General features: G+C 59.9%; 1 protein-coding gene across 1 annotated transcript in view; it reads left to right on the top strand.

The window, feature by feature from the left end:
- Positions 1–6: 6 nt before the first annotated feature.
- SOGA1 (suppressor of glucose, autophagy associated 1) overlaps positions 7–22,727 on the top strand; it is a 24,316-nt gene continuing 1,595 nt past the window's right edge. The window contains exons 1-15 of the mRNA XM_017735127.1: positions 7–82; positions 7,796–8,020; positions 9,576–9,734; positions 12,288–12,350; positions 15,042–16,274; positions 17,264–17,383; positions 17,557–17,682; positions 18,020–18,250; positions 18,397–18,504; positions 18,774–18,941; positions 19,954–20,205; positions 20,330–20,401; positions 20,777–20,847; positions 21,089–22,535; positions 22,631–22,725. Coding sequence (XP_017590616.1) covers positions 7,823–8,020; positions 9,576–9,734; positions 12,288–12,350; positions 15,042–16,274; positions 17,264–17,383; positions 17,557–17,682; positions 18,020–18,250; positions 18,397–18,504; positions 18,774–18,941; positions 19,954–20,205; positions 20,330–20,401; positions 20,777–20,847; positions 21,089–22,535; positions 22,631–22,725 — 4,343 coding nt within the window. The 5' untranslated portion in view covers positions 7–82; positions 7,796–7,822. The remainder of the gene's footprint in view (positions 83–7,795; positions 8,021–9,575; positions 9,735–12,287; positions 12,351–15,041; positions 16,275–17,263; positions 17,384–17,556; positions 17,683–18,019; positions 18,251–18,396; positions 18,505–18,773; positions 18,942–19,953; positions 20,206–20,329; positions 20,402–20,776; positions 20,848–21,088; positions 22,536–22,630; positions 22,726–22,727) is intronic.

Genomic DNA, 22,727 nt, shown 5'->3' with positions numbered 1-22,727 from the left:
CACCGAGGAGCTGCTGGACGCCGGCACCGACGGGCTGCTCCGCGAGCTGGAGGACCTGCGCTCCGAGAATGACTATCTCAAGGTGGGCACGGCGTGGCGTGACATCCCTGGCACGGCTCGGTGTGGCATGGTATCCCTGGGCAGTAGTGGCACAGCGTGGCATCCCAGGGCAAGGGTCAGTCAGGGTCAGCATCCCTGGCTGTAGCGGGGTTTAACGTCCCAGAGCTTTGCTGGGCGTCTGAGGGCATAGCTCAGCATGGAGCAGCTTCCCTGGCCTTAGCATGGCATGGTGAGGAACCCCAGGGCAGGGGTCAGCGCGGCTTAGCATCCCTGGGCACAATACAGCATCTCTTGTCCTCACAGCATGGCATCCCTGTGCACAGTGCAACATGGCACAGCATCCCTGGCAATGGCATGGCACAGCACTGCACGGCATCCCAAAGCATGGCTCAGCATGACACAGCATCCCTGGGAATGGCATGACATGGCATGGCACTGCATCCCGAGGTGCAGCTCAGTGTGGCACAGCATCCTTGGGTACAGCCTGGTGCAGTTCAGCATCCCAGGGCAAGGCTGGGCACAGGGCACAGCTCAGCTCAGGATGGCCTGGCTCAGCCTGGCTTGACTCAGTTGGGCAGTACAGCACAGCATGGCTGGATGCAGGGCTTGGCATGGCTCAGCCCAGCATGGCATCCCTGAACATGGCACAGCCAGGGGTGGCTGGGCTTGACTTGGCACAGCGTGGCATGACTGGATGTAGGGCCTGGCTTGTCTGAGCCTGGCATGGCCACACTGGACTTAGGGCAGAGCTCAGTGTGGCACAGCACGGCCCAGCTGGGCATGGTCCAGAGTGGTGTGGCATGGCTGGGCACCACTCAGCTCGATGTTCCATGGCATGGCTTGGCACAGGGCAGGCTTTGGCACAGCATGGGCCAGGTTAGCCAGGCATGGCCTGCCCTGGCATGGCACATTGGGTGCAGCACGGCCAAGCCTAGCATGGACCCAGCTTGGCACGGCAAGGCTTGGCACAGCTGGCAAAGCTTAGCAAGGCACAGCTCAGCATGGCATGGGTGTGCTCAGCCCGGCTGGGCATCCTGGGACACAGTATGGCATAACCTGACCCCGTGCAGTTGGGCATGGCCTGGCAGCTGGGCATGGCTCCCTGCTGCTCTCCCTGCCTGCTGCTGCTGCTGCCAGACCCTGGGGACATTTTCCAGCTCTCTTCTTCCCGCTGGTTCCCAGGTTCCCTGGGGCCTTTTTCCAGGTCTGCCTGGTGCATGTGGGCATGGTTGAGCCAGGGCAGACGTGCCATGAGGGGACAGGGACACAGAGCCGTCCCTGTCATCAGCCTGATGCACCTCGGCGTGGTGGGCACCAGCACCCACCAGGTGCCACCTCCTGAGGGGGGCTGCAGGCATTTTGTTCCCCCTTCTCTCCTTCAGGGTAGAGCTGTGGCTGAGCTGCTTGGGCAGTCACCTGCTGGGAGCTCAGATCTGGGTACCAAGGCTCCCCAGCTGCTCTTTGGGTGCTGCAGGTTGGAAGTCAGGCCAGCTGTCATCTGCTGCTGCCCAAGTTTGTGAAAGTGTCAGGATTCCAGCCCGAGGTGGGCATTGGGTGATGCGCTTGAAGATGCCCAATCAGGCCCTTTGTCCATTAGCAAAGCCCCAGTTCCCAGCTGGTGTCCCAACTCCTGCCAGTATTGGCAGCAACAGCTTCAGGGCTTTGATTTACTGGGAGGTGGAAAAATACAGATGAGGCCCCTCTGGTTTCCAAGAACACGAGTGCCAGTGCTGCCATTCCTGCGGACAGAGCCGGCGCTTCCTCCATTTCCGCGTGATCTCCTTCCTGGCAAGCTGCAGGCGTGCGGGGTGCGAGGGATTTACCTGCCGTGAGGGGTGGCAGCTGAAATCCCCTGGCCAGGGGCAGTGGGAGAGGGGAGAGCTGCTGGAGGCACGCACCAAGAATGGCCATGGGGATGCTGGTGGCATCGTCCCTTCTTTGCCAGCACTTGTGTCTCCTCCCTGCCATGTGCATCCTGCTTACATCCGTGTTTCTGTGTTGTAGCTCGCTTTTCCTGACACTGGAGCAGGAGGTGGCTGGGGTGGTACCCTGGCTCCAGCTGGGCAGAAGCCCAGAGCACATGCCTCTCGTGCTCCAAAAAATGTTGGAAGATTTGCCTCGTTTCTCCAGCAAGGAGCAGAAAACTGGGCTGGGCTGCAGCGGAGTGCTGGCTTGTGCCATCTGTGCTAAAAATTCAGGCATTTCAGGACTTAGGGCAAAAAATAAAGCCCTAACCTAAGGGATTGGCACTGCCCATCTTGCCATGCAGCTCTCCTCCGCTCAGGAGTGGATGAATCAGACTTAGCCCAGGTGACTTATTTCCTAGGACTCACCCAAATAGCTGCAAATGAATATTTTTTCGTGTATTCATCAGCACCAGCTGAAACCTAGTGCGTATTTAGAGCAAGATGAGGATTTTTGGGGGTGGGAGGGCTTTGGTGACGTTCTGGCACGAGCCAGACGTGTGTGGTGCTACTACGCCCGTGTGATGCACGCTGGGTTTGGGAGCTTCCCAGCAGTGCTCCAGCAGCGCCAGCTCACATCCCATCTTTCCTCAGCTGCCATAATAAAACCTACTTGTTTAAGCACACTTCACCCATTTCTCTTTGCAGCCCAGATTTGTGCAAGGCTCTGCTTCCCTCCTCCTGCTCTGGGTGTATTGGGCGGGCTGGGATCTCCTCTTACCCCTGCTCTCAGGCCTGTGCACCTGCTGTGACACCCCTGAACGGGTTATTCCAAGCATTTTCCCCAAAAAGGGCTGTTTCTCACATGCAGGTTGGCAGCCTGGTGAGGGAGGAGGTGTCTCGGGTGTCCTTGCCCCGTTGCGCTGTTGCTGAGCCGTGCGATGGAGAGCAGCTCCCAGCCCTGCTCAGCAGGCTGGAAAATGTGAGATGTGATATGGCAGCAGCTGCAGAGGGACAGGCAGACAAAGAGTGGGCACGGGAGGGTTTGGAGCGAGGGGAGGCGATGCCTGCAAACCCTTTCGTCTCCTCTCCGCGGGAAGGGATTTAGGCAAGAGCTGTGTAACGCTGGGAGCTCAGTCCTGCCTGCCCTTTCCTGCTGCCTGTCCCCCTCCTGCTCCCTGCCCTGAGTCATCCCACATCCCTTGGGGCTTGCATGCATTTCCCAGCTCTGTGGAGAGACATTCAGAGTGCCTGGGTGCCTTGTTTCCCCCAAGGCAGCCATGCCAGCAGCAAGGACTCTCTGAGAGCATCCCACAGGGGCATTGGGGCTGCATCTGGGCAGCCTGGCTGGCACTGAGTCCCTGCTCTGCTGCTGCCCAGATCCTGCCTGTCCACAGGGGCAGGGATCATGCCTGGGAGTCCCAGTAACCACCTGCAGAGCTGGGGAGCAGGGCTCTGCCAAGCAGCCGCCCTGAAGGGGTTTTGCAGCCTCGCGCCTTTTCGGATGGTGCACAACATGGGTTGGGCTGCAGAGAGCTCCCAGCTGTTTGCCTGGTAATTTATGGGGGCAGGTGTACAGCTGAGAAATGTTGATTTTTCCCTCACTCCCATTGCCAAGGGGGAGCTGCCATGCCAGCCAGGGGCAGGGATCAGCGCACAGGCTGCTGCACTGAGCTCCTGTGTGACATGGGGGGAAGGATGGCCGGTGTTTGCTGTCAGAGCTGGGCTAGAGCTGCTCTTAATGCACCCAAAGAAACCCCTGTGGGTGACACGGGCGTGCCTTGCTCATCCTTCCACCCATTGCACCCTGGCATGGGCTTGTGGTGAGCTGCATTTTCTGGGTTCCCCTTGCTGGCAGGGGACATGCCTGAGCACCCTGGGCAGTTTCCTTTAAAAATCCCCTCTGATTTTTTTTTTTTCCCCATGCAAATTCTAGCATAATTCCCTGTGCTGCCTGACGGGCGCTCAGAGTTAATGGAAAGCTGCTGCTTTTGTGCTGTAATCTCGGAGGAAGCCGTGCTTGTTGCTCTCCTGCACGGTAATCCCCGTCTTTGCACGGGGATCGAGGCGAGCCGCAGGCACACTCGCTGCCAGCGCGGCCCCAGCTCCGCACAAAGGCGGCTCTGCCAAGCAGCCAGGCGCCTCCCACCCTTCCTTCTCCTCTGCTGAGGTTCAGGGGTGCAGCTGGAGGGTGCAGGCAGGGCTGTGCCCCCCAAAAGGCTGCTGGAAGGACAGGCGGCTGCTGCTTGGCTGTGCCCCAGAGCCTGGGGCTGCCAAAGTGGGGGTGCGTGCTGCCAGCAGCACCACAGCCAGCCGTGGCTGCACTGTGTGAGCTTGTTTTGTGTCCCTTGCTGCTTTCTGCTTCTGCAGGTCCTGCTGGGGTTGCACAGTGTGCGTCCCCTGCTCTGCTCAGAGCTTGCTGCATTCTTGCAGGCGCCGAAATCAGCGTGTAACTCCCCTTGGGCTGAAGATCCCAGGGTTTAATTCTGTTTCTGCAACCTGTAATGGGTCCGATGTGCATTCTGAGGTGTGCTCTGCCATCTCCACTGGTCCCTCTCCTGCCCTGTCACTGCTCAGGGTCATCACTCTAAAGCTCAGCCCTTCCTGAAAGAGCTGATGTCCTTCAAGTGGACGTGTGAACACAGCTGTTGCCTCCTCCTGCTCTAAAAATGCATGGTTTCTTTCTCCTGAACTGGAAACAGGCAGTTTGCATCCCACCTTTCCGCTTCTTAGTTTCCTTAATGATCTCCCCGGGGAGAGACAGTGTCTCCGAGGTTTCTGCGGAGGAGCTTTAAGGTAGGTTGTCTCTCGAGCTCCTCCACCGAGTGTAACCTGGCTCCTGCAGCCACGGAATGGGGTGTTTGCTTCTGCACACAGTCCCTGGGGCATTCAAATGAGTCTCCCTGGACTGCGGATTCCCAGCGTTTTTTTCAGGACAGGGGATTTCTAGTGTAAAAACTGCAGGAAATCTTTGCTGCTACAGAGATGGGATGGGATGCAGTGGTGGGTGATCCTGGAGGACAAAGCAGGGGAGGAGCCCATGGGTGCTGGGAGGCTGTGACTTCGCATGGGGATGGGCACTCTGTTGTTTACAGGGCAAGTGGCCCAGCATGGCAGTCCCCAGGGCCATTTGTGTTGGAGAGGTCATTTATCTCCTCCCCAGTGTTGCCCACCTGTCACCATCTCACGCTTCATTTAACGTCACTGACAGTGCTCCATGCCCACAATGCCACCCCTGAATTTGGGATGTTTCTGTGGGGTTTCTCCTCAGCTCCTGGCTCTGCTCCCACATTAATCCAAATGGATATTTTGCTGAGTTGGGCATCAACTCCAGAAAATGTGCAGGTGCAAAGGGCGAGGCTCCGTGGCCTTCATGGACCCCTGAAGCTGTGAGGGGACCCCAGTGCACCCCATGTGCTGCCTTAGCAGATCAGCTCTGTCCTCCAAGCTCTCTTCCAGTTTGCTGGCATTTTTCCACTCTCCAATCCTAATCCCTTTACTGTAGCTTAGCAGCACGGCTTGCCTCCATGGACCAAACTGGGGCAGGCTGTGCGCCTGCCAGGCTGCACCCAATCCAAGGATTTATTGGCGTTACGGAATGTGGGTGAACTCCTGCAGCTGGAGCAAAGACAGGCACTGCTTTCCCAGCCCCCCAAGTGCTGCAGATGCCCCCAGCCCCACTCCATGGCTGTACTTCAAGGCTTTGCCCAGGCTGGACATGCTGGACACAGCCTCCCCCTAAAATAACGGTTGCTACAACCCAAAGCATAAACAAGCAGGAGCTCTTAGCAGGGCAAGCCCAGGATTTCTTCCAGCAAATGCAAGATTTGGTTGGGTTTTTTCCAAGGTCCCTGCTCCCTGCCCTGATCAGCTGCTGCCTGGGAAAGCCACATGGCAAATGAGAGCTGGAACGGTCAGCACTGAAGCAGGATTGCAGTTGTATTCCAGCCACGATTCGCCTGCCTTTGGCGGTGAAAGGCTCTTTTCCCCACCCGCTGCAGTGCGCCTGCTCACCTGCAATCCATAACGCCTTTTTTTCCCTATGAAGGCTCCCAAGGAGCAGATGCCACAAACCAGCTCCCCAGGCTGATTTGGTTTATAGGGGTTTTGCTGGTGCCCCCAGGGCTGTGGCCCCGCCAGGCAGGGAGCTGGAAGTGCTGGTGGGGGTTCCCAGGGCGCATCACAGCCCTTGCAGGACTGCCTGCCAGCACATGTGGCTTGTCCCTGGGGGGTTTCACACCTGACTTTACTCAAACATGTCTGCAGTGATGTTCCTTCACAGGACAGTGTCTGGCTGTCCCTGGAACAGCCTGGCTGGGTGTCCCTGGGACCCCCGCTGCTCATCTCAAAGCCTCGGGGCTGTTTCTGCTCTGAGACTGAACAAAAAGAGGTCTGTTCTCAAGACCCCCTGGCAAGAAGCAGAGCAGCGGAGGGTGACACGACACTGGTGACCATGGTGCCACCGGGCTCCGGCAGCCCAGGCCAGGAGATAATCCAGAATTGTCTGTTTGTCGTTCCTTCTTTGTCACAGACTGTTTAAAGCCAACAGTGAGCGACTGTGACTTGTCCCCGCAGCTGCCAGCCCTTTCCCCGGGCTTGGCTTCTCCTTTCGGGGAGTTCTTGCAGCTGGGGCTTTGTCAGGCCGGGTGAGTGTGGCAGCCACTGTGCCATCGCCTGGCAGAGCCAGCACAGAGCTGCCATCTCAGGCTCTCGGTCACTGTCACTGGAATATGGGGAGCATTCCCCTGTCCCCTCTGCCCAGGGTGAATCAGGGCTGAGCACCCCCAGTGCCTCTGCCAGATCCTTTTGTCCCTTCCCTGACTGTGCCATGGTGCAGGGTGGCAGCGTGAGCCCCTCACTTCTCAAGTGGCGGTGGCAGGAGGTCTTCGGTGGTAGGGGTTTGTGGCAGGAAAGCAGATGCTTGATCCCTTCCCAGGAGCGTGCTGGTCCCACCAGGTCCTGTCAAGAACAGCCAGTGTGATGGCTGGAGTGTTTGCTTGGAAGATTTGGGTGGACACCATGTTCAGGGTAACATGGAAAGAGCTTGGTTGGTCCCCAGGGACCATAGGGGACAGTCCTTGAGCATCCCCAGTGACCACAGTCCTGTGCTGCATGGGGAAGTGGCACTGGACACCTCACAGTGGTTGTGTGCCACAGCCCTGGAGGAGGCTTTGGGTCAGTGCTGGTGCCAGCAGGATGTCACCCTCGGCCCTGCTGTGACAGTGATGCAATTGCTCCATGCCAGAGGCTCTGCTGTGCTGGAGGAGGTCACTGGGAGAGCTGATGAGACTGGGAACAGAGGACCCAGCCCAAGGACTGCTGCTTGGTGGCAAAACAAGGGGCAACCTCTGGTCCCCAAGACTGGTGGCATCTCGTTCGTGTCCCCATGTCGCCTCCCCTAACGGGACTTGTCCTCGCCTGCCAACTCCTCCTTCCCTTGCCTGCCTCCCTGACACATCTTTTCCAAAGATAACCTAATTTTTCTCCCCGTGGCCGCCGCGTGAGCTGCTCCTGCAGCTCCTCTCCCTCCCCCAACTTCCTCTTTCTTTCACCACAAACTCTCTCAGGCGCTTGTGTTGGCTGTTCCCCCCTGGCTGACTGGCTCACCCCTGGGTGACAGCACCCAGCTGGCTCTGAGCCTTTTCGTGCAAGGATTGGGCTTGGCCCAAGGCACTGAAGACTTGTGAAAAAGGCTCATGGGATGGATGGATGGATGGATGGATGGATGGATGGATGGATGGATGGATGGATGGAGAGCCATGGTGGGGAGGTGTCACAGGGGAAAAGAGGGCAGAGCAAGCTGCGGGGTCTAACACAGCGTCTCCCCGCAGGATGAGATCGAGGAGCTGCGCGCCGAGATGCTGGAGATGCGGGATGTGTACATGGAGGAGGACGTGTACCAGCTGCAGGAGCTCCGGCAGCAGCTGGACCAGGCCAGCAAGACCTGCCGCATCCTGCAGTACCGGCTGCGCAAGGCCGAGCGCCGCAGCCTGCGCGTGGCACAGACCGGCCAGGTGGACGGCGAGCTCATCCACAGCCTCGAGCAGGACGTCAAGGTCAGCCTGGGAGGCCACCTCCGCACCCAGGCAGCCCCCAGAGCCCCCAAAGGGGATTTTGATGAGTTGTGAGCATGGAGGTGGCAGGGGATGTTGGGGTACAGGGAGCTCTGTGAGGATGTGTGGTTTGTGGGGATGCACAGTTTTTTTGGAGACATCATGATTCCCTGCTAGCAGTGGTGATGTGGGAAGTGGGGAGCAGTGCTGTCAGCTCACAGGTGGTCTGAGGGGATCCTGGTGGTGGAGAGGGCCAGCACTGCCTGAGAATGTGCCGTATGTGAGGCTCATCCTGGGCAGGCTGCAGCCCAGCTCTGTGCCCTGGGGCTGCGCTCCCCTACCCTGCTCCTATGGGAATGTGATGGGACCACCACTGCGGGATGGGGCGTCACGAGTGTGCAGGGAGGGAGTGTGGGGACCAGGACTCTGCAGGCTTGGGAGCTGCTTCTCTCGGCCATCGGGAAAACCTTGCAGAGCCCCAGGCATGGTGGCACGAGGGGCAGGACAAGGGGATTTCTGCAGGGTGACGTTGCTTCGCCCAGGAGGAGCCTGGTGAGTGTTTGCTGAGGGCTCTCACCAACGAAACTGCTGCCAAGAGGGGGGTGCAGTGGCAGGCGGAGACAGCTCGGGATGGATGTGCAACAGCTCGAGGACTAATTTTGTTTTTCGAGCAGAAAACAGCCGGTTCTGGAGCCAAGATGTGCCACAAGTGTGGGGCTGCGAATCTGCCTCACTGCCCATCCCTGCTGGGGCCCCTATCCCCTCCCCAAACCGCCCATCAGCTCCCCCCCAGCTTGGGTGGCTGCTGCCAAAAACGCCCCCTCCAGCTTCTCCCTTTCTGGGAAGGAAAGCACAGCCCATCCTCGGGGGAACAGGAGCCTGACCCTGTGCCCTGAGGTCCCCCAGCCCTGCAGCACGGCTTGCTGCTGCCTCCACAGTGATGATACCGCGCACTGTGCAGAAGACCAGTGGCACTGGGGACAACTTTTGCTGTCCTGCAAATGCAGGAGTGAATATTTCGTGTTATTAAGCTCCCTTTATGCTGGGGACTGCTCCTGTGCAGGGATCTGGAGAGGGGGAGCTCTGGGGTGGATGTGGGCACCCTTCACCCTGGGGCAGCTGCTGGTTTTTCTGTAATGTGATGCAGCAGCTCGCCTTTCTCCTGACCAGCACAGCTGCTGCCTGCAGTGAGAGGCTGCCTGCTCTGTGGCTGCCCACCAACTCTTCCAGCCTTCTGGGGGCTTTTCCAGCACTGTGATATGGGGAAAAAAGGTGATGAACATCCCCCAGCACCATGCTAAGGCTGGAGAAGGCAGGGTTTGGCCAGGGGATGGGGATGCAGGGCAGCCTTGCAGCTGGTGAAGGAACAAGATCAGTCACAGCACACGATGGAGGGGACAGACTCAGGGGCCAGGGGTCACCCACCATAGTGTCTGCTCCAGAGGGTCTCAGCAACTGCCTGCTGATCTCTGCGCAAGGACTGTGGGTGCCCAGGGGCTGTGGTCTCAGCCCCCTGCACATTGTGCCCAGTCTGATGAGAGCCCTGTTGTGTCCCCAGGTGGCCAAGGACGTCTCTGTGCGGCTCCACAATGAGCTGGAGGTGGTGGAGAAGAAAAGGATCAGGCTGGAGGAGGAGAACGAGGACCTGCGCCAGCGGCTCATTGAGACCGAGCTGGCCAAGCAGGTGGTGCAGAACGAGATGGACAAGCTCCGAGAGGTGAGTGGGACACGGGAGGAGGACGGGGAGGCGTCCCCAAGGCTCTGCTCGTAGCAGGTGTCCTGGCCCCGGATCATGGGATCCCCCAACCCTGCTTGAGTCACTGAAACCCAACCCGTGCTGCAGATGCTTGTGAAACCTGAGCAGCGCCTGCCCTCAGCAGGCTTGGTCCCACCCTGCGGGCATGGGCTGGCTCTGCCCCATCCAGGGGGGCTACAGGACTTCCCCACTGCACTAGGGACACTTTATATGTCCCTGGCCACTTGCTCAGCCCAGCCCCCTGGGCCGTGCCCAATTCCATCTGAGCAAAGCTCCGCACGATGTGTGGGGTCCCTGTCCCTGGCAGAGTGCCTGGTGCTGGCTGTATCCTGACCACATCCTGCTGGCTCAAACGGGGCTGAGATGTCCCAGCGGTGTCCCTATGGTGTCCCAGTGGTGCTGCAGAGCTGGATGGGTACACAATCCCCTCTGTGTCCTGGGCAGCCGCAAATGTACCCAGATAGACAGGTCCAGGGCACTCCATGTCCTGCTGTGTTTGGGACTAGCTTCTGGCTGGGATCAATGTCAACCTCGGTGACAGGAAAGGCATCCTGGTGACAGCATGGACTTGAGATCCATTGCAGCCCTTGTAACCCACTTCCCTACTGCCCGGGATGCCTTTGGTCCCGGGGGAACCTCGGGATGCATCTCTGGCTGAGCCATCAGGGCAGCGTGGGGGAGGAGACAGAACCGAGGGAAGGCTCTCACTTCCCCCACCGTGCTTCCTGCGCACGGCTTGCGATCTCTGGGGCCATCCCCGCCTAAAGCCGAGCCCAGCTCCTGGGAAGCTGCGGGATCCAGCTGTGGTTGTCCCCGTGGCCTCTCAGCCATCCCCGCGCCGGTGGCGCGGAGCAGCGTTCCCCCCGCGGGGTGTCTCGTCCCCGGGCTGCGCTAAGAGCCCCGCTAAGAGCCGTGAAATGGGTTCCCCTGCAGCCGGGAGCGCGGGCTGAATAACAAATGGCAGCAGCAGGAGCTGCGCTGCAGCTCTCCCGAGCTCGGAAAACAGGCAGGGAAAATGGTTGTGTGGTCAGCGTGGGGAGCTCCGAGAGACAGCTGCTGCCTTGTCCTGGCTGAAGAGCAGGGGGGGGGATTGGGGTGGGATAGGGCTCCTCGCTGCCGGCTGCCACAGGGTTAGAGATGGTCCCCAAGCTCGGGATGTTTTGTCCCCAGGCTAGCAAGGGCGTTGGGGTTAGTCACTGATTGCAGAGTGCTAATTAGGCAAACATTAGACAAAGTGAGCTAAAAGCCCTCCTCCTCCCTGCTGCTGCAGGGCACAGAGCCTGGCAGAGCTTGTTAGCAGCCAAAGCCAGGGACTGTGCCGGGCTGCACTCACCCCTCGGGGCTGATTATTCCTCCCTTCCACGAGGTTTCTCCCATAATTGGATAATTGTCTGGGGATCGTTCCCGAAGGCACAGGCATTTCCCCCTCTTCTGCCTCCTAAAGGGGTAGGAAAAAGTGGGATCAGTCTGGGTACCCCATGCCAAGCCTGCCACACCAAACTCGGCCATGACAGGACCCTCAGGCATGGCCACCCCAAGGCTGCTCCCAGGGTGGAGCAGTGACATCTACATCTGCCCCGGGGTGCTGTGCCTGGGGCTGTCTGGGGCTGGTGCTGCCCCTTGCCAGCTCCAGTCCCCAGCACGGTGGGGGTGAGGGATGTGATGTGGCACAGCCAGCCCCTGGGAGAGGCTCTGCAGCTCCAGCAGCTCCGCTGATGGTCGTGGCCTTAATAGGAAAGCCTGGAGCCCGGCACCTTGGCACAGGCAGCAGCTTACATTTCACAGCTGCTTTCTTTGGCTGTTGGGCCTCAGCACCAGCTTGGAAATAGGTCCAGGGCAGCTGCATGGATCAGCCAGCGCTCATGGGAGGCTGTGTGGATGTGCTTGAGGGTCTTCCCCCAGCTCCCTTCCCCAGATAACTGGCTCTTCTCCGGGCACCTGCATTGTTCCCGTGCTTCTGGTCTCTCTTGCTGCTCTGTCTGCCTTCCCCACCTCCCAGCTGTCCTCACTAGCCTGGACATTGTCCCACGTGTCCCCTTGTGACCTTGACAGCAGAGTCAGCATCGTGCTGCTGAGGGACCAGGACATGTCCCTTGCTTGGGGAAAAGGCGATGGGGAATGTCATCATCTGCTGCTCCCACACTGCAATGTCCTGAGAGCTGTCCCTTGGCCTGGGGGTTGGATTCCCCACTCCTTTCAGTCCTGACAGGGACTGTGACTCAGCCTCTCCACTCTCCATGGCTCATTTCCTGCTCACTCCGGCTTTTTCACTGCTCGTTTGCCTGCAGGGGGAATTTCTGGCTAAACCTCATGATGTGATGCTTGCCAGTCCAGCTCCCTCAAAGCAAAGGGTCTGCCTCAGCCCACCGAGGCTCGGGTTTTTCCTGGGGTCCACAAGCATGTGGGAACATCAGCGCTGATGTCCATGCACACTGCATCTGTCTGTCTGTCTGTCTGTCACTGCTGGGGTGCAGTGCCCTCACTGTGGGTCATAACTCTCTCTTTTTCCTGCAGAATTCCCTGAAGAAGCGGGGGTCTCGCTCCATGGGCAAGACTGAGAAGAAGCCATCAGTGCAGGTATCAGCACCTGAGCACCCAGGGCACGCCACAGTGACCCACCAACACCCCGGGTCATGGTGCCAGCTGGACACTACACTCAGACCAGGAGTAAATCTGGGCATGGCAGCGCCATCCCCTCCTTACAGGGCTTTGCAGAGCTTTCCTGCTTCTCAGAGCCCCTGCATAAGGGAGGGATTGATGTGCTGGGCCATCCTCTTTGTCCTCAGCCGCTCCCTTGTCTCATTTATCAATGGAGCAGCAGTGGCCGGGTGGTGGCTTTAACCCTTTCCCTGTGTAAGGAGACGAAGGAGTTTGGCTTTTACACTGCAAAGCTGCCTCTGCCCTCCTGGCTCTGGCAGCCCGTGTCCCTCCTGCCAGTGCCAGCAGCTGTGCTTCAGGGTGGCCTGGGAGCTTCACGGGGTCTGGGGGAGCGGAGGGTCCCTGTGGGGATGGCTGGAGGCCACGCCACTCCTGCCCCTCACAGGTTGCCAGGGCAGCACAGGGAACGGGGGATTTGCTGGTGGCAGCAGGATTTCAGCTGTCACTTGCTGTTGAGCTGAGCTGCTGTGACCACTAATGCTGTTACCAGGGCTTGGAGAGGCAGAGCTGCTCTTGCGGGGATAGAAAGGCAAAAGGAAAAATCCTCTTTCAAAGGCAAAAGACCTGAAGGGTTTCTTTTGGGGAGCAGATCTGCTCCCCCAAAGCTGGGACGTGGAGGCAGACCCTGTAAAGCCATTCCTGACATACTGCTGTTTCCTGGCAGGAACCCTGAGCAGCCCAAGAGTTCTGGGTCATCTGTATCCTTGCTGGCACAGCCCACTCCATGCAGCCACAGCACAGGGACCCCCAGACCTTCAAAGGCTTTCCCCCTCAGTCTTTATCATCTCCCTTTAACTCCATTCTTGAGAGCTCTTTCTGGCCAGCTGATGGTCCCGGCATCCTTCCCCTCATTTCCCCAGGGAGCACTTACAGCCAGCTCTGCCCTGAGTTGAGGGGGCCCCTCCATCACCCCCTTCCTGAGGCTGAAGCCCCTCATCTGCCTCCTCCTGGGGCAGGAAACAACACCAGCCCCCTCTGCTTCCCACACCCCCATGGAGCCAAGACCCTTCAGCTTGGGTTTGCAGGGTAGCCCCAGTTCTGCAGTGGGATCAATGCTCCAGGAACTCTGGGCTTCCTGGGGTGCAGATGCCCCTGGATGTGGCCCCCATCCGCTCCCTGTCCCCACGCAGCCATGGCTGGTGGCCCTGCGGGCACAGAGGCTGTGACTCATCTGTGGTTTCCTGGGCCCCTTTCCTGCCCGGCCGTGCTGGCTGAGCATCATGACTCCCCAAAAACAGAGCTGGGGGGGTGATGGAGTCAACACCGAAGTCTGCCCCGCTCCTAGAAGCACTCGGGGACATGTGTGTCCCTCCTGTGATGCCAAGGTGTAGAGGGACACACTGGGTTGCTGCTTTTTATTTTTTTTCCCTGGAAAAACAGGAACTGAGGTCATGTCTGCCTTGCCTGAGCCAGCCCTCCCCTAATCTCCTCACCTAATTAGGGGGGCACAGCTTTAATGCGCCTTAGTGAGGTCGTGTCCTGGTGCACGAGCATGGACGAGCAGCAGGGTGGTTCCTGTGGTCACGGCAGGATATTTAGGGAATAAAATGGCACCTCAAACTCATGGGAATCCTCTTTCCATCACCCCTGGCCTTGTTATGAGCAGTCCAGGAAGTCTGCAGAGTAAATACTGCTGAAGGGTTTGGGGTGAGCGTGGGTGTGGCTGGGGGGAGCTGCGGGTCCGGAGCACCCAGAGAAGGGGACAGCTTGCTTTTTCCAGCCAAGGAGAGGGGAACAGGAATGAGTTCAGCCAGGCAGAGGGCTGCCAGGGCCAGCAGCCACCCAGCCAAAGGGCTTGGCCACCTCCAGCACTGTCCAGCTCCGGCGGGTGCAGTGGGGTGAGAGTCACAGCCCAGCAGGTCCCCTCCTGGCAGTCACCATGCCGGAGCTCGGAGCACTCGAGTGACCCCCGGGCACAGGAAGCTGCGAGCTGGACGTCAGGAAATCCTGGTCCTCCATCCAAAAAGCTTCCCAGAGCAGAGAAACGGTCTGTCTGGGCAAACAGCCAAGATCCTAACTGCTAAATAAAAACGGAACACATGGAGAAACGGTCCTGAGAAGCAGAGGCGCTTGGGAAGGGACTAGTGAGCTGATGCTGAGGCTTTGCCTGGGTTTTCAGTGCCCTGGCAAGGTGATGGCAGCAAGGCTGAGGGTTGCAACTTTGAGAGTTTCAGCTGCTTCTCAGCCCTGTGATGGAGCGTGGGGAGCTGAGTGAGAGGAGCAGAGAGAGCCCTGACGAGGGTGTTGCAGTGACAAAGTGCCAGTTTTTGGGAGGAAACCTTGGTGACCCTATGGAGTCTTGAGAGCTTTCCCTTCCCCTCTGCCCTGTGGTGGATCAGGCTGGACTTGGTCCACACATCCTTGGTGGTGGCTCAATGTCCTTCTTGGGGCAAGACCCACGGGTCTCCTCATCCAGGGCACCCCGTCCCATCTCCAGGCTCACTCTGAAAGCCTCCAGGATGGATCTCAAAGCTTTCCCCCCTCCAGGAGCAGAGCCAGCAGCTTCCCTAGGATGACTGGGGTGGGAGGGTGGCATGTCCCCAGGGCTCTCTGGGAATCACTGTGGCCCCTGGGAGCATCTTTCTAATGCCCACCCCCTGTCTGTCCCAGGAGGACAGCGCAGACCTGAAGTGCCAGCTGCACTTTGCAAAGGAGGAGTCGGCCCTGATGTGCAAGAAGCTGACCAAGCTGGCCAAGGAGAACGACGGCATGAAGGAGGAGCTGCTGAAGTACAGGTCCCTCTACGGGGACCTCGACAGCTCCCTCTCCGTGGAGGAGCTGGCTGACTCTCCCCATTCCCGGGAGGCCGAGCTGAAGGTCCACCTCAAGCTGGTGGAGGAGGAAGCCAACATCCTCAGCCGGAGGATAGTGGAGCTGGAGGTGGAAAACCGCGGGCTGCGGGCGGAGATGGACGACATGAAGGGCCAGGGGGACAGGGAGCTGCCAGGGCAGGACACGCGGTTCCTGGTGGGCGTCTCGAGCTGCGGGGACGCGGGGGACACGGTGGCGGAGCTGCGCCGGCACCTGCAGTTCGTGGAGGAGGAGGCTGAGCTGCTGAGGCGCTCGCTGCTGGAGCTGGAGGACCAGAACAAGCTCCTCCTGAACGAGCTGACCAAGTACAAGTCGGACCACGAGCTGGACGTGACGCTGTCGGAGGACAGCTGCTCGGTGGTCAGCGAGCCCTCGCAGGAGGAGCTGGCCACGGCCAAGGTGCAGATCAGCGAGCTCAGTGGCAAGGTGAAGAAGCTGCAGTACGAGAACAGGGTGCTGCTCTCCAACCTCCAGCGCTGCGACCTGGCCTCCTGCCAGACCACCCGGCCCATGCTGGAGACCGACGCCGAGGCTGGCGACTCGGCACAGTGCGTCCCCACCGCCGGCTGGAGGGACGGCGTGGGCAGCAGCGAGGCCGACGGGCAGGACAGGGGGCTGGGCAGTGGGAAGGTGCCCGATGGCCCTGCCAAGCTGCTCAAGCCCAAGGACCTGGAGACCTTGCTGGGCATCCGGGACCAGGCAACATTGGTCAACAAAGCGATCGACGTGCTGATTTCGGATGCCAACGGCTTCACCTCGGGGCTGAAGGCTTGCTTGGACAACGAGTGCGCAGGGGTGCTGCTGGGCGAGGCGGTGGGCAGCGGTGGTGACAGCCCCAGCGATGCCAAGCTGATGAACGTGCTCCTGATGCGGCTGGGTGTGCTCCAGCAGGACCTGGGCTGCTTCGTGAGGAAGGTGGACCACCTCACCAGCGGCTTCAAGGAGCACACGGACTCATTCCCCTTCTCCAGCCCCAGCAGCCACGACATCACCAAAGAGGGGCTGCAGAAGGAGCACACCTCCGACTTCCAGGTACGGCTTCTTCCCACATCCCTCACAGCAGCTGCTGCTTTATTTGCCACCACGTTTCCTCCTGCTTTAACGGAGCAAACCCTGATCCCCAGTGTAACCTCCCTCCTGCCTCTCCAGAGCAAAATCCAAACTAACACCTCACTGCATGCCAGTGGCACCGGGGACAAGGTAGGACTCTGCTCCAACAGAGTGTGCCCAGGGCAGGAGGCAGTGGACATCCTGGCACAGGCTGGTTGTGCCAAGGCTGCCCTGCCCATGGCCAGGGGCTCTCAGGTGCAATCCCGCCTTAGCAGGGGCTGATGTTTTGGCTGCTCTCTCTGGCTTAGCCCAAAATTTTGTCTCAGAGGCTCTTTGCTTGTTGGGGATGAGCTGGGTGGGAGGAGAGCAGCCTGCAGCCCCTGAAAGCAGCCCAAATTGTAGGGACCCCGCTTGCAGGAATCCTCAGCCCCCAGAGGTACCCAGGCAGGGTAATTTGGAGAGAAAGGCTTCAGGGCAAATCTGCATCCAAGGGAGAACACCTTTGGAGCAGTGGAGAGCAGCTCATGCCCTGCTGTCCCGCTGTTCTCAGGGGTCCCAGCTCATGCCAGGGGCCAGGGATGTTGGTGGTGGTTGGGGCTGCAGGTACAAGCCCCTTTCTGGAGCACACTCACTTGTTCAGAGTCCTATTGTTCTGCATGTGGTCCCCCCAGCCCGAGGTTCCAGTCTCCCCCAGTCACTGCATGGCACCGTAACTGGTGTTTGCACATTTTTTCCCTCTTTCTCTCTTTTTTCCCCTTTCCCCAAACAATCCAGGCCACGTGTCTCCTCATCCTGTGTTTCCTTTTGGTTTCCGCATTGTCTCCCGCCATGGTGATGAAGCTCCTTCTCCTCCTCATCCTTTTTGTTGTCTTGTAGTTCTTTACTGTTTCGGAGACCCATTGTTTTGTTTTCTGGCTTTTTTTTCTTCCCGCTCTTTTGGTTTGTTCTCATTAACTTGCCCACGCATGCAGCAGCCTGATTTTAGGGACGCCGACCCTTTCCGCATCCCCCACACCAAGGACACGGACCCCGCACATCCCCAGAGCTACAAACCCTGCCGGGCTGAGGAGAACGACTCCTATGCCACCGAGGTATGACACGGGCAGGGAGCCACATCCCCTCAGCCAGCGGGGTTGGGGACAGGGCTGTGGGATGGGGTTGAACCTTTTGAGAGCTGGGGACGAGAGAAGCTGCAGAGCCCCATCTGGGAGGGACACAGGGAAGTGCAGCCCACCTTCCCCATCCTCTCCCCGGGCTGTTACAGATGAAGGAGCTGCAGCTGGTGCTGTCAGAGGCCAACGAGAGCCTGCGGGGGCTGCAGGAGCAGCTCTCACAGGAGAGGCAGCTGAGGAAGGACGAGGTGGACAACTTCTCACAGAAGATCTGCCAGGTGAGTAGGTAACAGCCTCTGCCCCTGGGAGACAAGTGTCCTCACACCCATGGCAGTGCCACCTCCAGCCCCAGCCCTATGACCCACGTGGGAACCTGGGTGTCACCTGGGAGCACACACAGCATGTCCCGTTTTCAAGGCTGAGCACGCTCCTCCGTGCAGGGCTTCCCCCATGGGACTGCCTCAATGGCCCTGCTGTCCCCAGCATGCTTCCAGGGTGGCACAGCTCCCCCAGATGGGGATGTGGGGCTGGCACCGGGCTTAGCTCAGACCCTGGTGGGGAGGCATCACATCACTGCCACCAGCACCTGTCCTGGAGCCACTTGTCTCTCCACAGCTGAAGGAGGACCACCAGAAAGCTCTGCTGCGGCGGGAGTTTGAGCTGCAGAGCCTGAACCTGCAGAGGCGGCTGGAGCAGAAGTTCTGGAGCCAGGAGAAGAACCTGCTGGTGCAGGAGTCACAGCAGTTCAGGCAGAGCTTCCTCCTGCTCTTCATGAAGCTCAAGTGGTTCCTCAAGCGCTGGCGCCAGGGCAAGGTGGTGCACAGTGAGGGCGAGGACTTTTTGGAGGTACAGTGGGCTGCCTTGGAGGGGGGAACACACTGTTGGGCGCATCCCTCATGCTTCATGTCCCAGCCAGGGCTGTTTGGGTGTCCCCCATCCCTGGCCACAGGCTGTGGGTCCCCATATCACCCCAGCCATGGTGTCACCCACAGGTGAACAGCATGAAGGAGCTGTACCTGCTGCTGGAAGAAGAGGAGCTCGCCCCGCAGCAACAGGCAGACAACAAGATGTGTGCCGGAGACACCTGGACCCCCAACACGGTGAGCAGGGTCCCCCATGAGCCCAAGGGGTGGATCAGAGCAGGATCAGCCCCTGCTGTGGCTGTGTGGCATGGGGTTGTGGCTCCTCTCAGGGTACATGGATGGGTGGGGATGCTGCAGCTGTGGATGGTCCCCTGCCCTGGCGGCTTCCCATGTCCCTCACCTTGGGAGCAGCCTGCAGGGCTGGGATGTAGAGAGGGCAGCTCCCACAGAGTCCCACCCTGTTGGGTCCCCTCCTGCTGCCTGTGCTCACACCTGTTTTCCTGCAGCCCAACGAGTGCATCAAGACTCTGGCGGACATGAAGGTGACCCTGAAGGAGCTGTGCACGGAGCTGCGGGAGGAGCGGCGCGGTGCCAGCGAGCTGCAGCAGCAGTTCACCAAGGCCAAGGCTGCCTGGGAGATGGAGCGCGCCGAGCTCAAGTGCCACATCACCCAGGTGGGAGCCCTGGCTACCCCGTGGGCTGGTAGAGCTTCCCCATGCCTACTGGGGGGCTGGGGGGCTGCCTGTGCCCTGTGCCAAGTGCCGGGCTGGGAGCAGGGTGGCACTGTGGGAATCTTAATTAGCAGCCACTCATGCTGGAGAGTTTCCATGGCAACAGGGCTGGCATGGAAATCTGACTGTGGAGCAGCAGAGGATGCTCTTTATTCCTCTGCTGGGTTTGTCTGGGGAGGGTGGGATGGGACAGGGCTCAGCATCCCTCCTGAGGACAGGCAGCTGAGAGCAGCATCAGAGCCCACCTCTCCCCCACCCCGAGTCACAGCGCAGCATCCCTGCGGATGCTGCAAAAGGGATGCAAAGGGATGCAGGGAAGGCAGGAGGTGTAGGGAGGGCAGCCTGGGCACTGGGGGAAGCTCCTGCCTGTAGGATGAGTCCCATTGATCCCTCAGCCCTGCCCTCCCAGCACTGAGAGGTTTCCACTCACACTGTGCTGGCAGCAGCCCATAGCTGTACATCAGCTCCGCTCCCCAGCACAGGTGCCAGCACTTTCCAGGCAGGATTTCTCCAGGCAGAGCATGGGTCCCCAGTTCCCACATCTCCTCCTCAAAAGCAAGCAGAGCTGCCGTGGTGGCAGCACCCCAGTGGTGCTGCATCCTCAGGGGCCGCTCTGCCAGCACTGCAGGTGAGGCTGGTCCTCTCCAGGAGCCATGTCCTGCAGGCAGGAGCACAGCCGGGCAGGCAGGACATTCAGCCCGTGTCCTGCTGGGTGACCATCTGCTGGGCCAGCTGGCATGGCGTGGCTGCAAGCCAGGGCTGACCATGGCTTGGCTGTGCCATGGGCATACCATGTTGCGTGTTTTGTGTCCCTGGGGACACGCTGATTGCCCAGCCTGGCAGCACAGAACCGGCACTGGCAAGCAGGATGCCTGCGGCCCTGTCCCTTTGCTGGAGATGTCCAGCACCACGCTGGAGCCATGGGTCCCCCACAGCCACCACTCTGTCCCCACAGCTGGAGTCAAAGGCAGGCAAAGGGATCGCCGAGCGTGCGCTGCCGGACTGGAAGGTGGCATTGAAGAGGGAGCGTGAGGAGCACCAGCATCTCCTGGCCGAGTCCTACAGCGCTGTCATGGACCTCACCAAGCAGCTGCAGATCAGCGAGAAGAACTGGAACCAGGAGAAGGTGGAGCTGCTGGCTCGCTTCAAGGAGGAGCAGCAGCAGGCAGAGCAGCAAGCGAAGGACCTGCAGAACAAACTCAACCAGGTATGGTGTCCCCCATCCTGCACGTGTCCTGCAGCCTCTGCTGCTTGCCCCAAGAATGTTTCATGCTTTTGCTTGCCCAGAGAGGCATGTGTGGCACCTGTTGAGTGACCAACACATTCTCCAGTTGCAGAAAGGATCCAATCCATGGGCATTGAAGCACTCTGAAAAGGAGAAGCACGGCAGCAACTGGAAAGAGGTGGGTAAGAGAGGGTGGAGTGCTCTCAGGATGCTCTTAGTGCTCAGGTCTATGCTAAGGGTTAGATGGGAGGATGTGTGCACCCCAATTAACACCCCCTTAAACAGCAAATGAGACTGCAAGGGGGAGCGCCAGGAGAATGAGAGGATGAAGGGCATGGCTGAACCCCAAGAGCTTCTGTGGGGTTATAAAAACCCGATTTAAAATAGATGTGGTTCCAGCAAGCCCCACGTAGTCCTGGGAATGCTGTGCCTCAGTGTGTGGGGAAGCTGGTGGTGCCGGAGGGGAGCAGGACACAGCGCCTGAGCCCCGGCCCATCTCTGTGCTCTGGTCCTGTGCTTGCTGACCCCGGAGCTTTCTCCTGTGCCCTCCTAGGCTCTCAATGAGAAAATCACAGACAAGGAGACGATCTCTGAAGCAGAAGCCAAGGGAACCAACCTCAAAAGGTGAGTGTGCTGGTGTCTCCATGGTCCCTGCAACAGAGAGGGGGCCCCTGGGCTTGACATGCCTGAGAGTCATGGGGAGATGCAACCATGTTCCAGGGTAGTCCTGGAAGCAAAGGGCTCCCTGTGAGGAGCAGGACTAGGTGCCCAGGAAGGTCTCATTGGGGTGGGAGCAGGGTGCTTCAGCTGTCCCCCAACCCCCTGCCCTACCCCCTTTTGATCCCCATCCTCTCTCCTCCCACAGGACCAAGTCTGTTTCCTCCATGTCAGAGTTTGAAAGCTTGCTTGACTGTTCTCCCTACCTCCCTGGAAAGACTGTGCCAGGGCTGGGTGACCATGCCCGGGGCAAAAAGGCATCCTCGACTACCCAGCTGCTGCCCAACGGGATCCGGGACAGCACCAGCCTTCCTCCCTCAAACTGTACATATGTGAATATCGAGCAACCTGCCCCTGACAGCCTGGCCAAGGAGAAGCTGGGCATCTCCTCCTGGGACTACTCGCGGGCAAGCAGCCTCTCCGGGCACGACCCAGCTCAGAAACAAATCCAGAGGAGCTACACGGCACCCGACAAGACGGGGATCCGCATCTACTACAGCCCGCCAGTGGTGCGGCGGCTGGAGGCGCCTCTGGTGCACAACAAGGAGGGCAAGATCATGATTGAGCCCGGATTTTTGTTCACCATGGCCAAGCCGAAGGAGCCGGAGGAGTCGGCCAGCGCCGAGGGCACCTACAGCCAGTGGCTGTGCAACTTCTCCAAGCAGCAGCGGGAGCTGCTGGACGGCGGCGCGGGGGAGAGCGCGGTGCCGCCGGTGCCGCATTTCCCCCCGTCGCTGCACGAGCTGGAGATCTCCGGCAACATGAGCGACGACATGAAGGAGATCACCAACTGCGTGCGCCAGGCCATCCGCTCCAGCTCACTGGAGAGGAAGGTGAAAAGCACCTCCAGCCAGACGGTGGGGCTGGCCCATGTGGGCACACAGACCATCCAGACGGTGAGCGTGGGCCTCCAGACTGACCTGCCCCGCGGTGCCGGCGTGCATGGCAAGAGCTGGTCGCCACGCAGCTCCTCCCTCGTGTCCGTGCGCAGCAAGCAGATCTCCTCCTCCCTGGATAAGGTCCACTCCAGGATCGAGCGGCCGTGCTGCTCCCCAAAATACGGCTCTCCAAAGCTCCAGAGGAGGTCTTCCTCCAAGCTGGACACCTCCAAGGACAGGAGCCTGTGGAACTTGCACCAGAGCAAGCAGAACGGCTCTGCCTGGGCCCGCTCCACCACCACCCGCGACAGCCCCGTCCTCAGCAACATCAACGATGGCCTGTCCAGCCTGTTCAGCGTGGTGGAGCACGCGGGCAGCACTGAGTCCATCTGGAAGCCGGGCTGCCCTGAGAGCAGCCGGGCCAAGCCCGAAGCACCCAAGTACGGCCTCGTGCAGGAGTTCTTCAGGAACGTCTGTGGGCGGGCGCAGAGCCCCACTGCTCCCCAGGAGAAGAAGGAGGCCACTGGGGAGGAGAGCAAGAGAGCTGAGCACCCCAGCCCCACCACCCACCACCCAGCTGAAAACATCTCTCGCATCTTGAACAAGAAGGTCCTCAAGCAGGGCACCTGCGAGGACCCCAAGCCCTTGTCCCCCAGCCAGGGCAGTAAGGACGCAGCCCTGCGGGACCCCGACCTCATCTCGGCCATAGCCAGCGAGGTAACGAGGCACGGAGCCCCCCGGGGTGTCCCGCCGTGGCGGGGGACAGGATGCCTGACCCCTCTAACCCCGCTGTGCCCTGTCTATCTTTGCAGGACACGGCGTGTGACTGCAGCTCCCAGTCCCTCACCTCCTGCTTTGCCCGGCCATCCCGCTCCGCGGTCCGCCACTCCCCCTCCAAGCGCAACCTGC

Source organism: Corvus brachyrhynchos, unplaced genomic scaffold (genome assembly GCF_000691975.1).
Source record: "Corvus brachyrhynchos isolate BGI_N302 unplaced genomic scaffold, ASM69197v1 scaffold125, whole genome shotgun sequence".
Classification (NCBI taxonomy): Eukaryota; Metazoa; Chordata; class Aves; order Passeriformes; family Corvidae; genus Corvus; species Corvus brachyrhynchos.
The sequence above is the reverse complement of the archived record's forward strand: the minus strand, read 5'-3'. Positions and strand labels throughout refer to the sequence as shown.